The sequence below is a fragment of the Salvelinus namaycush genome, chromosome 20, assembly GCF_016432855.1.
Source record: "Salvelinus namaycush isolate Seneca chromosome 20, SaNama_1.0, whole genome shotgun sequence".
NCBI lineage: Eukaryota > Metazoa > Chordata > Actinopteri > Salmoniformes > Salmonidae > Salvelinus > Salvelinus namaycush.
The window spans coordinates 4078594-4101102 of record NC_052326.1 but is presented as its reverse complement, the minus strand read 5'-3'; the positions used below and the strand labels follow the sequence as shown (position 1 = coordinate 4101102).

The window sequence follows — 22509 nt, the reverse complement described above, 5'->3', positions numbered from 1 at the left end:
AGATATAAAAGAGCAAAGTTGAATATTTACCAAGGACTCAATCTTAACTGGACAAGAAAGCCTTGAAATGGGGCGATAATGATCAATACTATCCCCGCCCGTATGGAGTGGCAGCACAAGAGCTGATTTCCATAATTTGGGAATATTTCCTGATAACAATGTTAAATTAAATATATGGGTTATTGAGCCAACCACGATGCACACTTAATCAGACCGGATCCAATTGGTTGTTCTCTGTTGATTTCTTGTTGTCTATTGCTAGCAAAGCATCCAGGTGTAACGGTCGTCATAGTCGTTCTCCTCCTCAGACGAGGAGGAGCATGGATCGGACCAACACGCAGAGTGGGTAGTGCTCATGATAATTTATTAAATCGAAACTGAACACTAACATGAAACAAAATAACAAAATTAAACAACCGACAACAGTCCCGTGTGGCACAAATACAAACACGGCAACAAACACCCACAACACACACGTGAAACCCAGGCTGCCTAAGTATGATTCTCAATCAGGGACAACGATTGACAGCTGCCTCTGATTGAGAATCATACCCGGCCGAACACAAACATCCCAACATAGAAAATCACACATAGACAAACCCACCCAACTCACGCCCTGACCAACTAAATAAATACAAGACAAAAGAAAACAGGTCAGGAACGTGACACCAGGACTTATTTTTCTGTAAATATCCCCCCCCAAAAAAGCTTTGACTATCATTTCTCTGATCATTCAGCAAGTTTCCCATATCAGCATCCAGCCCAGTATCATTGTGAATAGACTTAGCAGTTCTTTCAAAGAGAGCCTGCTGAAATAAAATTATTAAATGCATCAATGATGGCATTTTTTCCCAGAATGAGGCCAGTGTCTGAATTCATTTGTTGTGGCAGAGAGGAGGAAGTAGAAACCTGCAGTGATTTGACAGTTTTTCAAGAATTTAGCAGGGTTCCCATTACAATACGAAAGAGCGGTTACATAATAGTCATATTTAGCCTTTCTGATTTGTCTTACACAATGATTCCTCAGTTGCTTAAAAGCTTGCCAGTCCCGTCCTAAGCCTGTGTTCCTAGCCTTGACCCAAGCATAATTTATTTTATTAATGACTCAGATCAATCAGAGTTGACTTTGAGGGATCTTTAGGGTTGAGCCGTGTGGGCTTAGTCACCAGCTGGGTTAGGTTTAGGTCATTACACGTCTTTTAGATTGTCTGAAGCCTGCATTTCCCAATCATAATTTAGGTCACCCAGGATAATAACTTCTGATTTAGTAAAAAAAAGACAACAAAAAAAGAAACGTCCTCTCACTGTCAACTGCGTTTATTTTCAGCAAACTTAACATGTGTAAATATTTATATGAACATAACAAGATTCAACAGCTGAGACAAAAACTGAACAAGTTCCACAGACATGTGACTAACAGAAATTGAATAATGTGTCCCTGAACAAAGGGGGGGGGGTCAAAATCAAAAGTAACAGTCAGTATCTGGCAGAGGTGGGACCAAGTCATTGTTTCACAAGTCACAAGTAAGTCTCAAGTCTTAGCACTCAAGTCCCAAGTCAAGTCCCAAGTCAGGACAGGCAAGTCCGAGTCAAGTCTCAAGTCAAGACCGACAAGCATCAAGTCAAGTCTCAAGTCCTAAACTTTGAGTTTCGAGTCCTAAACAAGTCATAATGTGCTCTTCACCAAATGTAATACCATTTCATATTTAAGTAATAGTTAGTATATTACATTAACGCAAATCATGAATGCTTTTAAAAATATCTCTGTATTTATTACTTTCAAAATAAACATTATATTTCCATGGAAATACATGGGTAGCCATTTGAAAGACCACCCCCCCCCCCCCCCCCCAATAGTGATCGACTATTGAGAATCGCTATGGGGCGCAATCGGGCGATGTAGGCAAGTAAACAATCGCCCAACCTTAACACACACACGCACACTCTCTGTGTGTGGTTACAGTAGGCTAACATATGTCAATGGTTTTAGGAACAGCAGTAACATCAGGAAGGATTTAGGCTACCAACTGCCTAGCCAGTTGTAGCTCACACTTTTTTTAATAGCATCATTTTTAATATTTGGGCTTGGAGGGTATCAAGTCAGGTCGAGTCAAAAGTCTCAAGTCCAAGTTAAGTCACGAGTCATTGGTGTTAAAGTCAAAGTCGAGTTGCAAGTCATCATATTTGTGACTCGAGTCCAAGTCATGTGACTCGAGTCCACACCTCTGGTATCTGGTGTGGCCACCAGCTGCATTAAGTACTGCAGTGCATCTCCTCCTCATGGACTGCACCAGATTTGCCAGTTCTTGCTGTGAGATGTTACCCCACTCTTCCACCTGCAAGTTCCCAGACATTTCTGGGGGGAATAGCCCTAGCCCTCACTCTCCGATCCAACAGGTCCCAGACGTGCTCAATGGGATTGAGATCCGGGCTCTTCGCTAGCCATCGCAGAACACTGACATTTCTGTCTTGCAGGAAATCACGCACAGAACGTGCAGTATGGCTGGTGGCATTGTCATGCTGGAGGGTCATGTCAGGATGAGCCTGCAGGAAGGGTACCACATGAGGGAGGAGGATGTCTAACCCTGTAACGCACAGCGTTGAGATTGCTTGCAATGACAACAAGCTCAGTCCGATGATGCTGTGACACACCGCCCCAGACCATGACGGATCCTCCACCTCCAAATCAATCCCGCTCCAGAGTACAGGCCTCGGTGTAACGCTCATTCCTTCGACGATAAACGCGAATCCGACCATCACCCCTGGTGAGACAAAACCGCGACTCGTCAGTAAAGAGCACTTTTTGCCAGTCCTGTCTGGTCCAGCGACGGTGGGTTTGTGCCCATAGGCGATGCTGTTACCGGTGATGTCTGGTGAGGACCTGCCTTACAACAGGCCTACAGCCCTCAGTCCAGCCTCTCTCAGCCTGTTGCGGACAGTTTGAGCACTGATGGAGGGATTGTGCGTTCCTGGTGTAACTAGGGCAGTTGTTTTGCCATCCTGTAATTGTCCCGCAGGTGTGATGTTCGGATGTACGGATCCTGTGCAGGTGTTGTTACACGTGGTCTGCCCCTGCGAGGATGATCAGCTGTTCGTCCTGTCTCTCTGTAGCGCTGTCTTAGGTGTCTCACACTACGGACATTGCAATTTATAACCCTGGCCACATCTGCAGTCCTCATGCCTCCTTGCAGCATGCCTAAGGCATCTGTATGCCTAAGGCATACAGATGAGCAGGGACCATGGGCATCTTTCTTTTGGTGTTTTTCAGAGTCAGTTGTAAGGCCTCTTTCGTGTCCTGAGTTTTCATAACTATGACCTTAATTGCCTACCGTCTGTAAGCTGTTAGTGTCTTAAACCCTTTACAATGAAGAGCTGTGAAGTTTTTCAGATTTTTACTAATTATTCTGAAAGACAGGGTCCTGGAAAAGGGACACTTCTTTTTTTGCTGAGTTTAGTGAACTCCTCGTACACAAAGGCTAGCCGAGGGAGGATGGTAAGACCCCTATAACCATTATGAATACATTTTTTCCCAGACAAAGCCTTAAAGTAGAACTGACAGCATTTTTGCAGTATAAAACCCCTAAAATCTGTTCATATACACCCCCAAGAAGAATATGACACTTTTTGATAATTTTCTGACAAGCGAGCACTTAGATATGTTAATTTTCACGTTTTCAGAAATTCTTAGAATGTTTGGGTTTTACATATAGTAATGCATTTGTGAAAATTCTATCGCAGTATGAAGTGGGAAAGCGGCCGTGAATTTTGGACAATTAATAGACACTGCAGTAAATAAAACCTAATAAAAACATCTGTCTCAGCCATTACCGGAGTCTACGCAGACCAGTGCACCATAGCCAACCAGAACTAAAGTAGGCTTTTTTGCAAGCAAGCCATTTGCCACACAGGCCTGCCATCATTCACTTTGAACTTGACTGTGTTTACAGACAGTTGCGCGACTTTAGATCATTCGAACGCATTCGCCAAAAGCCACAATACCACGGGAGTCCTCTTACATTTGGGAACTTTAAAGTCCTACTGACCATACAACCATAAAAAGGTATTTCCCTGTATGCACATCAACAAGATCAACAACTAATGCTAGCCAGAGTAAGATGAGCTAAAATCTAACGAATGAACATTAGATAAAACCTCTCAAACTTTTCCAGCTAGTTGGCTGTCAAAATTGCACTGATAAACAATGGGGAATTGTAGCCTACTCATCCTTCTGCAGCTTGCATGCAACCAAGCAGCCAAGCTAACTGACCAGCTAGTTACTTCCAGACACAAATGAGAGAACATCTCACTCTGACCATTTTACTCACCCTAGCAGAGCTGGTTAGCTAGGCTGTTTACATTTTATAATGTTAATTTAGCAGATGCTCATATTCAGAGCATACATTTTCGTACTATCTCGTACGGGTCCCCAATGGGAATTGAACCCATAACCCTGGTGTTGCAAGTGGCATGCTCTACCAACTGTTATCTAGAGTGTTCATTACTTTTTTTGCCTGTGTTTACTGACACGTTCATATTCAGCGAATGTTGCGTGTTCGTAAATGTATAAGTTATTGCTCTGGCACACTCAGACGAGAGTGCTCTGAAATCCGAGTAGATAGCCAGAGTGAATTTGTGAATGTAAGAGATATGCTATCTGGATAAGTCATTCAAGTTCTTGCTAGCTAACCAATTAACATCTGCATCTCTAGCTGTGTATAGCCACCGAAAAACAATGAGGGGAAAAAGTCAGTAACTCACCCACTCCTCCAATGACATGACATGATCCTCCTAGCAGCTAGATAGCTAGCTAATGTTAGGCTCCGTGTTTTTAGCTTGCTACATAAATAGATACGCTAGCTGATTAGCTACATTATGACTGACTTGTGATCATTGCCCTTGCTAGTTTGATTGTATTGACATTCTCAGCCTTATTTACTGTACATTTGTCTGTTTTTGTCCAAAATATTGAGTGTTTGAAACTGAAACGAATGTTCCAGGCCAGCTATGATTTACAACCTGATAGCAATATTTTTTGGAATACCAAGAAATGTATTGGTGAATTATATTAATCATGCATTGAACTGCATTCATCTATTCTGCCGACAATGCCTTAGTGTACGTCATGGAATGTTAAGTTAGATACAACCTATTTTTAAAACCTCTTATGAAATTTGGAATTTGATATTTTGATATTTTTAATATTTTTTTACTGATATTATGATTGTCCCTTTGTTTCATATCTGCAAAGTAGTTAAAACGCTGTCAGCTCCACTTTAAAGATAGTGACTAATAATTTTTTGACAAGGGAAATGGATTTCAGTAAAGAGACAGAAATGATTTTGAATGAGAATGGCCACTTAACCACCTATACCCTGTCTGTTAGCTCTGAACACATGAATATCCTCAACATTAATATCAGAGTCCAGAATGTCCACAGATATCCAAGTTTCAGTCAATACCAGAATGTCCGGATTTGTCTGCATAGCCCAGATCTTGATGTAATCCAGTTTAGGAAGTAAGCTCCTAACGTTCAGATGCATCAACCCAAGTTCTTTATGATTTTTAAAGTCACATGGAGTCTCCAACTCAATGATGGTTGATATTGATAAAGTTGGTATGGCTATAAGGTTGCATGCAACTGCACCATTTGGTTTATTCTTATTTGTAATAGAGGAGAGAGGAGACATTGAAATTACTTTTCCAAGATTGGCACCAATGGGGCCTGAGGCCGCAGCCAATGTCAGTATGAGGAACTCTGAGTAACCAATGACAGAATGTTTTACACTGACTTACAGTACCAGTCAAACGCTTGGACACACCTACTCATTCCAGGGGTTTCCTTTATTTTCTGTATTGTAGAATAACAGTGAAGACATCAAAGATATGAAATAACACATATGGAATCATGTAGTAACCAAAAAAGTGTTAAACAAATCCAAATATATTTTAGATTCTTCAAAGTAGCCACCCTTGCCTTGATGACAACTTTGCACACTCTTGGCATTCTCTCAACCAGTTTCATGAGGTGGTCACCTGGAATGCAATTCAATTGACTTGTTAATTTGTTAATTTGTGGAATTTCTTTCCTTCTTAATGCGTTTGAGCCAATCAGTTGTATTGTGACAAGGTTGGGGTGGTATACAGTAGTAGATAGCCCTATTTGGTAAAAGACCAAGTCCATATTATGGCAAGAACAGATCAAATAAGCAAGGAGAAACGACATGTCCATAATTACTTTTTCGTCAATACGAAAAAAACTTTGAAAGTCTCTTCAAGTACAGTCGCAAAACTATCAAGGGCTATGATGAAACTGGCTCTTATGAGGACCTCCACAGGAAAGGAAGACCCAGAGTTACCTCTGCTGCAGAGGATAAGTTCATTAGAGTTACCAGCCTCAGAAATTGCAGCCCAAATAAATGCTTCACAGAGTTCAAGTAACAGACACATCTCAACATCAACTGTTCAGAGGAGACTACATGAATCCGGCCTTCATTGTTGAATTGCTGCAATGAAACCACTACTAAAGGACACCAATAAGAAGAAAGGGCTTGCTAGGGCCAAGAAACATGAGCAATGGACATTAGACCCGTGGAAATCTGTCCAAATTTGAGATTTTTGGTTCCAAACGCCGTGTCTTTGTAAGATGCAGAGTACGTGAACGGATGATCTCCGCATGTGTGGTTCCCACTGTGAAGCATGGAAGAGGAGGTGTAATGGTGTGGGGGTGCTTTGCTGGTGACACTGTCTGTGATTTATTTAGAATTCAAGGCACACTTAACCAGCATGGCTACCACAGCATTCTGCAGCGATACACCATCCCATCTGGTTTGTGCTTAGTGGGACTATCATTTGTTTTTCAACAGGACAATGACCCAACACACACCTCCAGGCTGTGTAAGGGCTATTTGACCAAGAAGGAGAGTGATGGAGTGCTGCATCAGATGACCTGGCTTCCACAAACCCATTTGTGATGGTTTGGGATGAGTTGGACTGCAGAGTGAAGGAAAAGCAGCCAACAAGTGCTCAGCATATGTGGGAACTCTTTCAAGACTGTTGGAAAAGCATTCCAGGTGAAGCTGGTTGAGAGAATGCCAAGCGTGCGCAAAGCTGTCATCAAAGCAAAAGGGTGACTACTTTGAAGAATCTAAAATATATTTTGATTTGTTTAACACTTTTTTGGTTACTACATGATTCCATATGTGTAATTTCATTGTGTAGAAAACTGTCATGGTCAGAACATATTGATACAACAGTAGCTAAGATGGGGAGATGTCTGTCTATAATAAAGCGCTACTCTATCTTCTTAGCAGCACTATCAACAAGGCAGGTCCTACAGGCTCTAGTTTAGTCGCATCTGGACTACTGTTCAGCTGTGTGGCCAGGTGCCACAAATTGGGACTTAGGAACAGGGCAGCACTACTGGTCCTTGGATGTACACAGACAGCAAACATGAATAATATGCATGTCAATTCTCCTGGCTCAAAGTAGAGGAGATATTGACTTCATCACTACTTGTATTTGTGAGAGTTATTGACATGTTGAAAGCACCGAGCTCTGTTAAAACGACTAGCACAGTACTACATAGAGCCATGACTACATGGAACTCTCTCCACATCAGGTAACTGATGCAAGCAGCAGAATCAGATTTAAAAAAACAGATAAAAATAGACCTCATGGAACAGGGGGGACTGTGAATCAACACAAACATAGACACTGACACATGCATACACACACATGATAACATACTTACTCCACACACACATACACACACAAGTACACGTGGATTTTGTGTTGTAGATATGTGGTAGTGGAGTAGGGGCCTGAGGGCACACACTTAGTGTGTTGTGAATTCTGTAATGAATGTATTGTAATGTTTTTAAAATAGCATAACTGCCTTCATTTTTGCCAGACCCCAGGAAGAGTAGTTGCTGCCTTGACAGCAGCTAATGGGGATCCATAATAAATACACATAATCAGTCCCATGTCCTCTCTTTATTGCCTTCAGAAAATAACCCCCTCGTGAAGACATCCCTTCTCAGTACAGTGAAGCAAATGGACCTGAGTGGCCTTCCGATCAAAACCTCCAAGATTCCCATCAACCCCCTAAACTTCACTGTGAGTAGTTGTACCTTAGCCCATCGCATCTGTCTGCTCAACTGAGCCTTCTCCAGCTCCTCTCTTTACCGATCAATCAACCCACCTACAAATGCTTTTTCCCTCCTCCATAAAGACTAAAAAGGACAAAGGTTGCCATTTATGCTAAAGCCCTGTTTATACCTGGTGCTAACATGTATCCTTTGTCCTGATCCTGTCCACATTCTGATTGTGCCCAAATGTGTGCCTGAGCTAGCCAGACGTTGTGCAGTGGGGTTCGCTGTAATACTGGTGCCAGTCGTTTATCTCAGAGGTCACTGATTACTGTTGGATTAAATGCACATCATGCTCACAGCAGGTGTCCTGTTGATTCCCCGCTGAGGAGCAGTCAATCCGTTTCACACTCTCTCGCCCTGCACCTCGGCTGGGTATCTGTGCTCGGTGTACTGTCAATGCTTGTTTGTTTACCGGCGCTTTGGTAGTCCCACCGTGACGCTGGCACGTTTTGGACTTCTAACCCCTTTTTAACATTGTGTGTTTGAGCTACAGACTATCTATTTCTTCTGCATCCATTGATTTCATTAGTATGTGTGATTATAACAGGGGCTGAGCTAGAGCGGTGTTTGTGAGAGAAGGGCGGATCCCGAAAACAGTTATTATTCTCACAAAAACATCTGTAAATTCGTAACGGTTTAAGCCACAAATAATCATGACCCATCTATGAAAAGCTGAGACTCATGAACGCTTAACTGTTTTCAGTGGTGGCAAAAATACCCAATTGTCATACTTGAGTAAAAGTATAGATACCTTAGTAGAAAATGACTTAAGTGAAAGTCCTCCAGTAAAATACTACTTGAGTAAAAGTCTAAAAGTATTTGATTTTAAATATACTTAAGTATCAAAAGTAAAAGTATAAATCATTTCGCAACCCTTATATTAAGCAAACAAGATGGCACGATTTGCTTTATAAATGTTATACAGTATATATACAAAAAATATATAATTTGTGTTTTTACACCTTTTTTCTCCCCAATTTCACGGTATTCATGGTGGTAGTTAGTCTTGTCCCATCGCTGCAACTCCCCTATGGAGTTGAAAGGTCGAAAGCGAAGGTCGAAAGCCGTGCACTCCAACACTCAGACATCATTTACAAAAAAAAGCTGTGGTGTAAAGTACTAAAGTAAAAATACTTTCAAGTACTACTTAAGTGTTTTTTTGGGGTATCTATACTTAACTTTACTATTAATATTTTTGACAACTTTTACTTTAACTTCACTACATTGTACTTTTTATTCCATACATTTTCCCTGGCACCCAAAAGTACTAGTTACATTTTGATTGCTTAGCAGGATAGGAAAATGGTCTAATTCACACACTTATCAATAGAACACCCCTGGTCATCCCTACTGCCTCTGATCTGGTGGACTCACTAACACATGCTTTGGTTGTAAATTATGTCTGAGTTGGAGCGTGCCCTTGGCTATCTGTAAATAAATAAAAAACTAGAAAATGTGTCCATCTGCTTTGCTTAATATAAGGAATTTGAAATTCTTTATACTCTTACTTTTGATACGTAAGTACATTTTAGCAATTACATTTACTTTTGATACTTAAGTATATTTAAAACCAAATACTTCTAGACTTTTACTCAAATGGTATTTTACTGGGTGACTTTCAAGCACTTATTTTAATGGGTGACTTTCAAGTATTTAGTGAGTCCGCCAGATCAGAGGCAGTAGGGATGACCAGGGATGTTCTTGTAATTAATAAGTGCATGAATTGGACAACTTTCCTGTCCGCCTAAGCATTCAAAATGTAATGAGTACTTTTGGCTGTCAGGGAAAATGTATGGAGTAAAAATTACATTATTTTCTTTAGGAATGTAGTGGAGTAAAAGTTGTCAAAAATATAAATAGTCAAGTACAGATACCCTAAAAAACTACTTAAGTAGTACTGTAAAGTATTTTTTACTTAAGTACTTTACACCACTGCCGGTTGTTGGGGAATCGGCAGAGGCGAGTACCCTACAGCCAGAAGTTCCGGTTTTCAGGGGAAATGGAAAGAGAGCTTGTTATGAGATTTCTGCTTTTGGACATTAACAAGGCGACACTCAATCTTAGCTCCTCTTCCACATTTACTGGATTGGTTGAACAGTGCAGCAGAGAACCTCCACCAAAAGTTTTTTCTTCTTCTTGTCAAGACCATTATGTAGGCGATCTAGTTTCAGGTGTTTCTTTAACACCTGCTACGTTAGGTTAGAGGTTCTTCGACAGTACACAGTTAAAATATAAGCACCCCCTATTTGACCTTCAACCTTTTTTGAAGATCATAGGAAATCCCACGACAGAGTGTCTTTAAGTTCACATAGTTGCTGTCACAAACTCCACCATTGTCTCTGACTAGTTGGATATTTATATGTGCATACAGCATTCTTATAAATGTATATTTTTTTATCAGGTTTTTGCTGACATCATTGGTGAAATGTAAGCAATGCAAGCAATGAATGAAATAAGTGAATTTCACTGGGATTTCCTGGGACTGATAAGGTGAAATGTTCCTACTACTGCTTGTTTTGAATAATACAAAGCAGCAATATGGTAGTATTGTATATTTCCATATTTTACTGCAAAGGCACGGGGTCTTATAGTGCAGTATGAGATTTGTGACAGAATAAATCCACTTTCTCATCCTCAGTCTCCACTGAACAAACTAAAGAAGAACAAAGTGGAGGAGCTTGAAGAGGAGACCCCAGAGAAGGAGGAGATGGATTGGTGGTCCAAGTACTATGCGTCAATGGAAGAGCTTAGAAACCAGGTATATAGTGAGTGTAACTAAGCAATGTTTTTATACCAAGGGTGGGCTTGGTGTGCTGAAATGTAATCCAACAGTGAGCTGCAGGCCAACAAAAAAAAAGACAACATTGTTCATAATTACATCAGATGTTTCTGGAAGTCTCTGGTGGGCCAAACCAACATTTGTTGTTGAGGGCCAGGTTTGTTGCAACTTTATACAGCATCAGCATACAATCAAATCACTCTTTTAATTCGTTTTGCAATACATTTTTCATTCACAGGAAATGTCAATATTTGGTTTTGCTACAGTACTATCATAGTATTGAAGCCAGTAATGTTTATCTGTTTTGATGATAGTGAGACATATTTTTATTATTTCCAGACTGAGAACGAGGAGGACATGGATGAACAACAGGAAACAGGTACTCCACACAGCTGAGAGTTGTTGTCTGTCTAATACAGATGTCTACGGCCCTGTCCTAGTTAGATGCATAGGGGAATGAAAATCGTCACAGACTATTTGATTTTATTCTTACCACTTATGCTCAGAATTGCAAGTCTATATTGTGTGAACTCCTCCTTACAATTGTTCAATTCAACTGGGGTGAGTTTCCCAAAACCTCATAGCTACAATGGGAAATGCAACCATTTTAAAATCAATATTTGACTGTCAATCTTAATGAAGTCTTAAGTACTTTGCTGCTCTACCAGTGATGTAGGTGTGGTTCATCAAGAAAAACAGTACCTTTTACTTATGAAGCTTTTGGTAAAATCACCCGAGAGCTTTTTGAAATTAAATAATTCTATGTATACTTTACTTTCTTATTTGTGCCCTGTTCTTTATACATTTTTGGCGATTCTAATCTTTGATACAAGAGTTTAATATAATGACATTCCCAGCATCCATTAATACAATGCTAGGTTCTAATTTTCAGAGTAAAAACTCTACGGACACTATGAAAGCTCAACCAAGTTTATTCTTCCAAAAGGATCAAGACAGCTGCATTAGACAAACATTTTAACACAAGCACTGATATTTAACCCTTTCTCCTAGGCTGAGTCTCCTCCTACCCATCTGAACAAACATTATCTTTACTGCTAGGCAGGAAACTAAGAAATAGGCCATACACTTTTCTTTCTCCCTTAATGTGACCTGACCTCGACCCCCTTCATCACTAATCCATGGCTCTCTGCCCAATGCCTGCCACGTGATCGCTTCCCTGCACTCAGCACATTCCAAGCTTAGTTGCACCCACTATATACCTTCCTCCTACAGATAACCATTAACTTCTGGTGTAGACCCTCTAACCCTAAGCACTCAATATTTCAATAGGATCGCTGATATAATGTAAACGTTATACATTACCCCCTCTCCCTCAGTGACATGGATAAGTATGTTTGATGTTCTCAGAACCCAACAGCAGTAATGCATCAGCCATGTGTGCCAAGTGATCCTTTCCCCATCTCAGTGTGGAAATCTGCACACGCTGTATCTCATTGAAGGCTTCAATGCACAGAGCAATTGTAATCTCTGTGTTAAAAGTCATGTTTTTTCAACAGATGTTGGCACATTAGAGGCAGAGGAGGAGGATGCTGTGATAGTGGAGATAGAGCCACCGCCCAAACCGAAACGAAAAAAGATAGCAACTCTGCAGGTGACAATTTTCTCTGTGAGAATTTGATGACGCCTGTACAGCACTATGGCAGGTGTAAATGGTGGTGTAGATTCAAATCCGGCCACGCCCTTCTAGCACACCACACCTCCTCCTTACTTTCTTCTATCTCCTCATTGTGTCTGTCCAATATACTTGGAAATGTGAGCAAAAAAATACAGTGAGGCTACATTAATAACCTGGGTGTTTTCTCAGCTCTATAAATCAGAACTGGAGGATGAGTTTAGCGAATTCATGGATTGGCTGCACACGTTCCCCATCTACAAAGGCAAAACCAATGATGAAGAGGATGAGGGTGAAGAGGAGAGAAGCATGGGGAAATACAAGGTGAGCGAGATAAGAACAAATTGTTACTCTAGACCTAAAAGAGAAATGTGTCTCCCTCAATAAATCAAATCAGAGCGATTTTTACTGTCATAAGTGTCTTAGAGAGTGACACGATTGTGTCAAAACCACTCTTCAGTACTGATACTGTGTGGTTGGTTGAGACAGTGTTAGTAAAAAAAAGTGTTTTTTGTTGCCACAGGGTTCTTTTTTGATTTATCCCATCTCACCTGAGGACGAACATGCAGAGTGCCAGATTACCAAAGGAATTCCCCAAAATACACCCATTAAAGTACTAGTGCGGGTGTATGTTGTGAAGGTAGGCTTATAAGCTAGCATGCTTTTGTTGCTTACGTTTTCAAGACATGTGAACTGAATTCGAAAAACCTCAACACAACTCCATTGCTATGCAATTTCAAAGTAATTCATAAATTACTTTTAATATGTTAATACAATGTTATTACTCAAGTAATAGCAACCTTACTACATAAGAGCAAATTAAAGGAACAATGTTATCAATCTCCCCCATGATTTTCCAGGCCACCAACCTGGCCCCTACTGACCCTAATGGAAAGGCAGATCCCTATGTGGTGGTGAAAGTTGGTGGACAGAGCATGGACAGCAAGGAGCGCTATATTCCCAAACAGCTCAACCCAGTGTTTGGCGAGTGAGTGGCAACAGGAAGAATTATAAATATTCAACTACCGAATATGATTACACAGAGTTAAATCAAACATTAAACCAAAAACTCTTGCTTGTCGAACTGCTGACATGAATGATGTTATTGTGTTTTTTAAGGCGGAACCATTTTCAAGGAGTATTGCAAGAAACGATCACTATTTAACAAACACGTTAAAGGCCCAGCGCAGTCAAATTCATATTCATATCCTCTTTGTACAATAGCTGAAGAATCTGTGAAAGTGTGACAACATGATTAGCGTTATTTTACCACCGTTTCCGAAAGTTCGCTTACACAGGTCCTTTTTCAGGAGGTTCTGCATGTATGGAGTTTTTACATGTTGCACTTCTCCTGTAGAGTGTTTGAGCTGACCGTGTCCTTCCCACTGGAGACGGAACTTAATCTGATGGTGTTTGACCACAACTTGGTGGGCTCTGATGACCTCATCGGAGAGACGCGAATCGACCTGGAGAACCGTTTCTACAGCCACCACTACGCAGGCTGTGGCATCGCCCTCTACTATGACACGTGTGTCTGATATTCCTGTCCATACAGGACATTACATCTCAATAATGGCACAAGATATTACGGTGCATCAGAATGGCAAAACCTCATCACTGGTCTCCGCAGCATCATTTAAGGCAGCTGTTTTCTATGATTGCAGAGACGGATACAATAAGTGGAGAGATGCCAAGAAACCATCTGCCATTCTGGCAGAGCTCTGCAGGAAAAATGCGATTCCCTCTCCGGAATACCGTGAATGGGAAATCAAAGTTCTAAACAAAATCTTCAAAGTGCCTGATGAAGCGTTTCCTGAAGGTATGTTTCCTTTAAGATGTGGGTCGTTCTGTACGAAACTGAAGACAAAAAAGACCATGTCCAGGATTCAATCAGATCAGCGGTAACCCGGGTTAGCCGACAAACGCGTAGCTTTTCATTGCTTTTGTTTAGGCGGTGTCGGAAGTGTAATTGCGTTGGAACTGTCAAATTGGTGAGCAGTTGCTCTTGTGGCCGTTGTCACGAAACCACAGTCGTCCTTATATCCCACAAGCGTTTGAAGTTTAGGCTATATAGAGACAATGATACTCAAATTGAAAATCATTAGACAAAATAATAAGGATTTAAAATAAGGATTACATCACACATTCCAGTTTTCAAACTTGTAAGGAAATGAAATGTTGTAGAGTCTAGATCCAAATATCAAATGTACAGCATATACCAAATATCCTTGCTCCAGAAGACATTTTCATGTATTACATTTCAGAATGATCCAAAAAGTAATTCGCTTTTTTTTAAATTTGAGTTTTGTGTGGAACAACCCATAACTGATTTACACAGATAGCAATCATGTGCCCATAGACAATATTTGCAGCTGCATTATTAGCATGTTAATAACTAATCCTTAACATGAACAAGTGGCACTATCATAATCATGTTTCCTTTGTGTCCTTCAGAGTTGCTGAAGAAGAACAAGAAGACAGAAGAGGATCTGCATGAGCTGGATGAGCACAAGGCCCTGAGTGTATTGCACCGGTGGGGGGAGATGAGAGAGTTTTGTGAGGGAGCCTGTCCCCTTGTACCAGAGCACTTGGAGGTGCGCTCCCTCCTCAACTCTGAGAAACCAGGACTGCCTCAGGTGAGGGCACATTTCTTGCCACAAATGCAGTTCAAAGTGCTTAACAACAAATAAAATAAAAGGTGAGAAATATAACAAAAACTTTACGTTTCTATACAAATCTAAAATTAAGATATAACAAGATCAAGATCACAATAGTATAACAATAGTAAAATAACAGTGAATATGAGAGACTAATGCAGCAATAAATTATAGGTGATAAAATAAATAAGATATACAGTATGGGATAAAATAAATAAAATCAATTATATGGCTAAGACAACTAAGAACACCCTTGGTAAAAGCACAGCTAAAGAGAAGCTTTTATTTATTTTATTTTATTTTATTTTTTACAGTTTCTGAAGCCATCAAAATCCTCATTAGTCCAAGGGCCAGTGGAAAAATGTGTCCACTTTGGGGGATAACCAATATATGAAATTTGGCCGGCGGGCCCATGGACTATCTGGCAGGCTGTTCCAAAGGCTAGGACCATAGTGACTAAAGGCAGCCTCACCAAAAGTTTTTGGATAATCCTAAATGAATCGTGAATAATGATGAGTGAGAAAGTTACAGATGCTCAAATATCATACCCCCCCCAAAATTGCTAACCTCCCCTTGTAACGCTCTAGGTGTCGGGGTGTGTGAAATCAGACGCAGGAACAGCAGAGCTTCAATATGGTGATTTTAATTCCCAACCGGCAAACCAAAATGTCCAACACGGACTTACTGGGTGTCATAAACACCTGTCTACAAACACGGAGACAAAACCAGTACATAATAACCGAACCACTCCCGAAATCCAAAGTAACAGACGAACAATCCCGCACAAAGAAGCAGACAGGCTGGCTGACTAATAAAGCCACACTAATTACCAATTCCCTCAAACCAGGTGATACAAATAAACACATAAGGAGGGGGAGGAAAAAGAGTCAGTGGCAGCTAGTAGGCCGGTGACGACGACCGCCGAGCGCCACCCGAACGGGAAGGAGAGCCTGCCTCGGTTGAAGTCGTGACAGTACCCCCCCTCTGACGCGCGGCTCCCGCAGCGCGCCGACACCGGCCTCGAGGTCGACCCGGAGGACGAGGCGCAGGGCGATCCGGATGGAGGCGATGGAAATCCTTTACCATAGATGGATCCAACATGTCCTCCACCGGTACCCAGCACCTCTCCTCCGGACCGTACCCCTCCCAGTCCACGAGGTACTGCAGGCCCCTCACCCGGCGTCTCGAGTCCAGAATGGCCCGTATCGTGTACGCCGGGGACCCCTCGATGTCCAGAGGGGGAGGAGGGACCTCCGGTACCTCACCGTCCTGCAGGGGACCAGCTACCACCGGCCTGAGGAGAGACACATGAAACGAGGGGTTAATACGATAATAGGAAGGGAGTTTTAATCGATAACACACCTCGTTTATTCTCCTCAGGACTTTGAAGGGCCCTACACACTGCGGCCTCAGCTTCCGGCAGGGCAAGCGGAGGGGTAGGTTTCGGGTCGAGAGCCAGACCCTTTCCCCCGGTACAAACACGGGGGCCTCACTGCGGTGGCGGTCAGCGCTCCTCTTCTGCCTTCCAGTAGCTTGTTGAAGGGACTCCCGGACGGCCCTCCAGGTCTCCTTGGAGCGCTGTACCCACTCCTCCACCGCAGGAGCCTCGGTCTGGCTCGGATGCCATGGTGCCAGGACCGGCTGGTACCCCAACACACACTGAAAGGGGGACACATTAGTAGAGGAGTGGCGTAGTGAGTTCTGGGCCATCTCAGCCCAGGGAATGTATCTCGCCCACTCCCCTGGCCGGTCCTGGCAATACGACCGCAGAAACCTACCCACCTCCTGGTTCACTCTCTCCACCTGCCCATTACTCTCGGGGTGATACCCGGAAGTCAGGCTGACCGTGACCCCCAGACGCTCCATGAACGCCCTCCACACTCGGGACGTGAACTGGGGGCCCCGATCAGAAACGATATCCTCCGGCACCCCGTAGTGCCGGAAGACGTGAGTGAATAAGGCCTCCGCAGTCTGTAGGGCAGTAGGGATACCGGGCAACGGGAGGAGACGGCAGGACTTAGAAAACCGATCCACAATTACCAGAACCGTAGTGTTTCCCTGAGAGGGGGGAAGATCGGTCAGGAAGTCTACAGACAGATGAGACCATGGCCGTTGTGGAACGGGGAGGGGTTGCAACTTCCCTCGAGGAAGGTGCCTAGGAGCCTTACTCTGAGCGCATACCGAACAGGAGGAGACATAAACCCTAACGTCTCGAGCTAAGGTAGGCCACCAATACCTCCCCCGAAGGCTCCCCACTGTCCTCGTCACCCCAGGGTGACCCGAGGAGGGTAGGACATGAGCCCACCGAATCAGTCGGTCCCGAACACCAAGCGGTACGTACTTACGGCCCGCCGGACACTGAGGAGGCGCGGGTTCCGTCCGTAGCGCCCGCTCGATGTCCGAGTCCACCTCCCATACCACTGGCGCGATCAGCCTCGAGGCGGGGATGATGGGAGTGGGTTCAGTGGTCCTATCCTCCGTGTCGTAAAGGCGGGACAGTGCGTCTGCCTTTACGTTTTTGGAACCGGGTCTATAGGACAACGTGAACCGAAACCGGGTAAAAAACATGGCCCACCTTGCCTGACGTGGGTTCAGTCTCCGAGCTGCCCGAATATACTCCAGATTCTGGTGGTCGGTCCAGATGAGAAAAGGGTGCTTAGCCCCCTCAAGCCAGTGTCTCCACACCTTCAGAGCCCTGACCACCGCTAACAACTCCCGATCCCCCACATCATAGTTACGCTCCGCTGCACTGAGCTTACTAGAGAAGAAAGCGCAGGGGCGGAGTTTTGGTGGCGTACCCGAGCGCTGTGATAGCACGGCACCCACCCCAGCCTCGGACGCGTCCACCTCCACTATGAATGCTAAAGAGGGATCCGGATGCGCCAACACGGGAGCATCCGTGAACAGAGCCTTCAACCTGTTGAAAGCTCCGTCCGCCGGCGCTGACCACCGCAACCTCACCGGACCCCCCCTCAGCAGTGAGGTAATGGGAGCCGCTACCTGGCCAAAACCCCGGATAAATCTCCGGTAGTAGTTGGCAAAACCCAAAAACCGCTGCACCTCTTTTACCGTGGTCGGAGTCGGCCAATTACGCACGGCCTTTATGCGGTCACTCTCCACCACCACCCCCGAGGTGGAAATGCGATAACCCAGGAAGGAGACGGCTTGTTTGGAAAACACACACTTCTCAGCCTTGACGTATAAGTCATGCTCCAGCAGTCTGCCAAGCACTTTGCGTACCAGAGATACATGCGCGGCGTGAGTAGTTGAGTAGATCAGAATGTCATCGATATACACAACTACCCCCTGCCCGTGCAGGTCCCTGAGAATGTCGTCTACAAAGGATTGGAACACGGCTGGAGCATTCTTTAACCCATACGGCATGACGCAGTACTCATAGTGGCCCGATGTGGTACTAAATGCGGTTTTCCACTCGTCTCCTTTCCGAATACGCACCAGACTGTACGCGCTCCTGAGGTCCAGTTTTGTAAAGAACTGCGCTCCGTGAAATGATTCCACCGCCGAAGCGATGAGAGGTAGTGGGTAACTAAACCCCACCGTGATGGCATTTAGACCTCTATAATCAATACACGGACGCAAACCTCCCTCCTTTTTCTTCACAAAAAAGAAACTCGAGGAGACGGGTGAGATGGAGGGCCGAATGTACCCCTGTCCCAGAGATTCCGTGACATATGTCTCCATAGCCAACGTCTCCTCTTGGGACAAAGGGTACACGTGACTCTTAGGAAGCGCAGCGTTAACCTGGAGATCTATCGCACAATCCCTACCCGGTCGATGTGGTGGTAATTTCGTCGCTTTCTTTTTACAGAAAGCGATTGCCAAATCGGCATACTCGGGGGGAATGCGCACCGTGGAACCCTGGTCTGGACTCTCCACCGACGTGGCACCAATGGAAACTCCCAGACACCTTCCAGAACACTCCTCTGACCACCCCTGGAGAACCCCCTGTCTCCACGAAATATTGGGATTGGGCCGGGCCAACCAGGGAATACCCAGCACCACTGGAAACGCAGGCGAATCAATAATGTATAGACTGATACGTTCCCTATGATTCCCCTGCGTCACCATGTCCAGGGGAACTGTGGCCTCCCTGACCACCCCTGACCCTAATGGCCGGCTATCTAGGGAGTGAACGGGAAAGGGAGAATCTATCGGCACAAGCGGAACGCCCAACTTAAGGGCGAGTCCGCGATCCATAAAGTTCCCAGCTGCACCTGAATCGACTAGTGCCCTATGCTGGGAAGAGGGGAAAAAATAAAGGAAAAAAATTGAGACAAACATGTGACCAACAGGGGGTTCTGAGTGAGTTTGGTGCTGACTCACCTGGGGTGATCGAGAAGCGTTCCGCCTGACATCTCGACTCCCAGACAGACCCCCCCAGCACCGATCGACCGTGTGTCCTCTCCGACCACAGCTGGTACAGGGGGGGCCTCCTCCTCCGGTACCCCTAGGCGCGGCCCCTCCCAACTCCATCGGGATGGGAGCCGGGACGCTGGGTGGTGGAACGCACAGGACCCTCTCCGAACGCCCGCGGGCAGCCAGCAGATTATCCAGTCGGATGGACATGTCAATAAGCCCATCAAGAGAAAGCGCACTGTCCCGACACGCTAGCTCCCTGCGGACGTCCTCCCGGAGACTACACCGGTAGTGGTCAATAAGGGCCCTGTCGTTCCACCCTGATCCCGCGGCCAAGGTCCGGAACTCCAGCGCGAAATCCTGTGCGCTCCTCTTCTCCTGCCTGAGATGAAATAGTCTCTCACCCGCCGCTCGGCCGTCTGTGGGGTGGTCAAACACGGCACGAAAACGACGGGTAAACTCCGGGTAGTGCTCCTTCGCGGAGTCCGGGCCATTCCAGACTGCGTTGGCCCACTCCAGAGCACGACCCGTTAGGCAGGAGACGAGGACACTCACCCTCTCCGCTCCCGAGGGAGTGGGGCGAACAGTGGCCAGGTATAGCTCCAGTTGGAGTAAAAACCCCTGACAACCTGCCGCTGTTCCATCATAATCCCTCGGGAGCGTAAGACGGAGCGCGCTGGAGCCGGGGAATGGAGAGTCCTGGGGGGGGGGGGAGCCGAAGGTGGAGAGAGGAGCCCACTCCTCTCCCATCGCTCCATTCTCTCCATCATTTGGTCCATGGCTGATCCGATCCGATGGAGGACGGTGGTGTGGTGGAGAACCCGTTCCTCCATCGATGGGAGAGGGTTAGCTGCTGCTCCTGCTGACTCCATTTGTAAGGTGCGGGATTCTGTAACGCTCTAGGTGTCGGGGGGTGTGAAATCAGACGCAGGAACAGCAGAGCTTCAATACGGTGATTTTAATTCCCAACCGGCAAACCAAAATGTCCAACACGGACTTACTGGGTGTCATAAACACCTGACAAAACCAGTACATAATAACCGAACCACTCCCGAAATCCAAAGTAACAGACGAACAATCCCGCACAAAGAAGCAGACAGGCTGGCTGACTAATAAAGCCACACTAATTACCAATTCCCTCAAACCAGGTGATACAAATAAACACATAAGGAGGGGGAGGAAAAAGAGTCAGTGGCAGCTAGTAGGCCGGTGACGACGACCGCCGAGCGCCACCCGAACGGGAAGGAGAGCCTGCCTCGGTTGAAGTCGTGACACCCCTGTTATTGTAATGGTGAGAGGTTAAAATGTTTTGGGGGTATGATATTTGTGTGTCTGTAACTTTCTCAGCTGACAGTCTGCACTTTAACATCATAGTCTTTGTATCATTTAAAATCTAAAGTGCTGGAGTACAGAGCCAAAACAACAACAAAATGTGTCACTGTCCCAATACTTTTGGAGCTCACTGTATCTTAAGCCTTGTTCACACTGGCAGTTTGAAGTAACTCAAATTCTATTTTTTTTTGCATATCTGATTCGAATCTGAACTTTTTCCTGCAGAATGAACAGCCGAAACGCACATGTAATCAGATATTTCAAGCCACATTTTAAACTACCTTCATAGGTGGTTTGAAATCAAATACACGTCTGATTCCTGTCAATACGATTTGTGTCTGAACTGTCAAATCTGATTTATTTGCCATCAAGTGTTTTTTTTTTACTGTTATTTGGCATATCTTGTCACTTGCTAGCTACTCTGTTGACAGTTTGACAAGAACACGTGGTAGCTAACTAGCTTGTTAATTGTTTACAAACAAATGTGTGAATGTTCTAGCGAGCTAAACAGCTAGCTTTAAAAGTGATCTTAAAAGGCCTTTGCAGACTGTATGTCGGATTCAATCTTTTACGATTATCCCGCCACACTGTGCAATGTTACCAAATGAAAATCTTGCTATCAACCTGGTCAGTTCTGTCAGCGATTGGCTTGCAAGGCTACGCCAGCCGATGTATTTGATCTGCGCATGTGCCAGCAGCGTAAGCATCACTCTATTCTTATGGGCGAGTGAAGTGAGTTCGGAAAAACTGAAAGTATGCATCTTATATGTTCGAACTCAGAATCAAATAGGCTTCCCCAAAATAACATGTGGGAGAACGTTTATTTTCATTGCTGATTTTGTGCATTTATCAAAATCCCATCAGGTAGCCTGATTTCAGATGTGTCATGTAAACAAGATTAGTAGGGAAATGGTTATTCTGGCACAGCATGTAGGCTAAACGTTTAAATCAAGCTATTATATTAATCTGACTATTCATAATAATCGTATTATTGTGCGCATACTCAGTGCCGACCGTGTTCCTATTGGTCAGTCACTGGATTCGGATCTCAACACCAGCCACACTACACGATAAAACGCAAAAGAAATCTGACACTGCTAGGACTTTGTCGGAGCCTACGACTGCACACGTCGGTACTTCATCGGCAGATCTAGACCTTGTCACACTGAACGAGCCAAGGAGTTACAACCTAAGAATTTGCCTATGACAGAGACATCTTGGCTGGGACAGCAAAATCGCTGCATAAGACGGCTAAAATCATACAGTCTGCGAAGGCCTTTACACTATGATTTCGAACATGCAACGCAACTGGGAAACTTCCATGGCAGGCATTGTTGTCACCTTAGCTTGCTACACAACAACTTCTGAGTGAGAGCACCACCACCAATCAGCCTACACAACTGCACACACACCACCAGTACCATGACATGTAGGGTAGCCATGTCAGCAAATTACTACAGTCTGAACACACGCATATTCGATTTGGTCACTTGTAACTAAAAGCATATCAGACATGTATTCAAATACATAATCTTGAAACAAAGTGCTGGTGTGCTTTCCTCCCACGAAAACAAACTGAAA

General features: G+C 44.3%; 1 protein-coding gene across 1 annotated transcript in view; it reads left to right on the top strand.

Annotated features, from left to right (window-relative positions):
- fer1l4 (fer-1 like family member 4) overlaps positions 1-22509 on the top strand; it is a 103647-nt gene that overhangs the window by 64156 nt on the left and 16982 nt on the right. The window contains exons 31-40 of the mRNA XM_039015590.1: positions 8006-8115; positions 10789-10908; positions 11269-11308; positions 12447-12541; positions 12755-12886; positions 13086-13202; positions 13423-13550; positions 13920-14090; positions 14227-14381; positions 15017-15198. Of these exons, the coding sequence (XP_038871518.1) occupies positions 8006-8115; positions 10789-10908; positions 11269-11308; positions 12447-12541; positions 12755-12886; positions 13086-13202; positions 13423-13550; positions 13920-14090; positions 14227-14381; positions 15017-15198 (1250 nt within the window). The remainder of the gene's footprint in view (positions 1-8005; positions 8116-10788; positions 10909-11268; positions 11309-12446; positions 12542-12754; positions 12887-13085; positions 13203-13422; positions 13551-13919; positions 14091-14226; positions 14382-15016; positions 15199-22509) is intronic.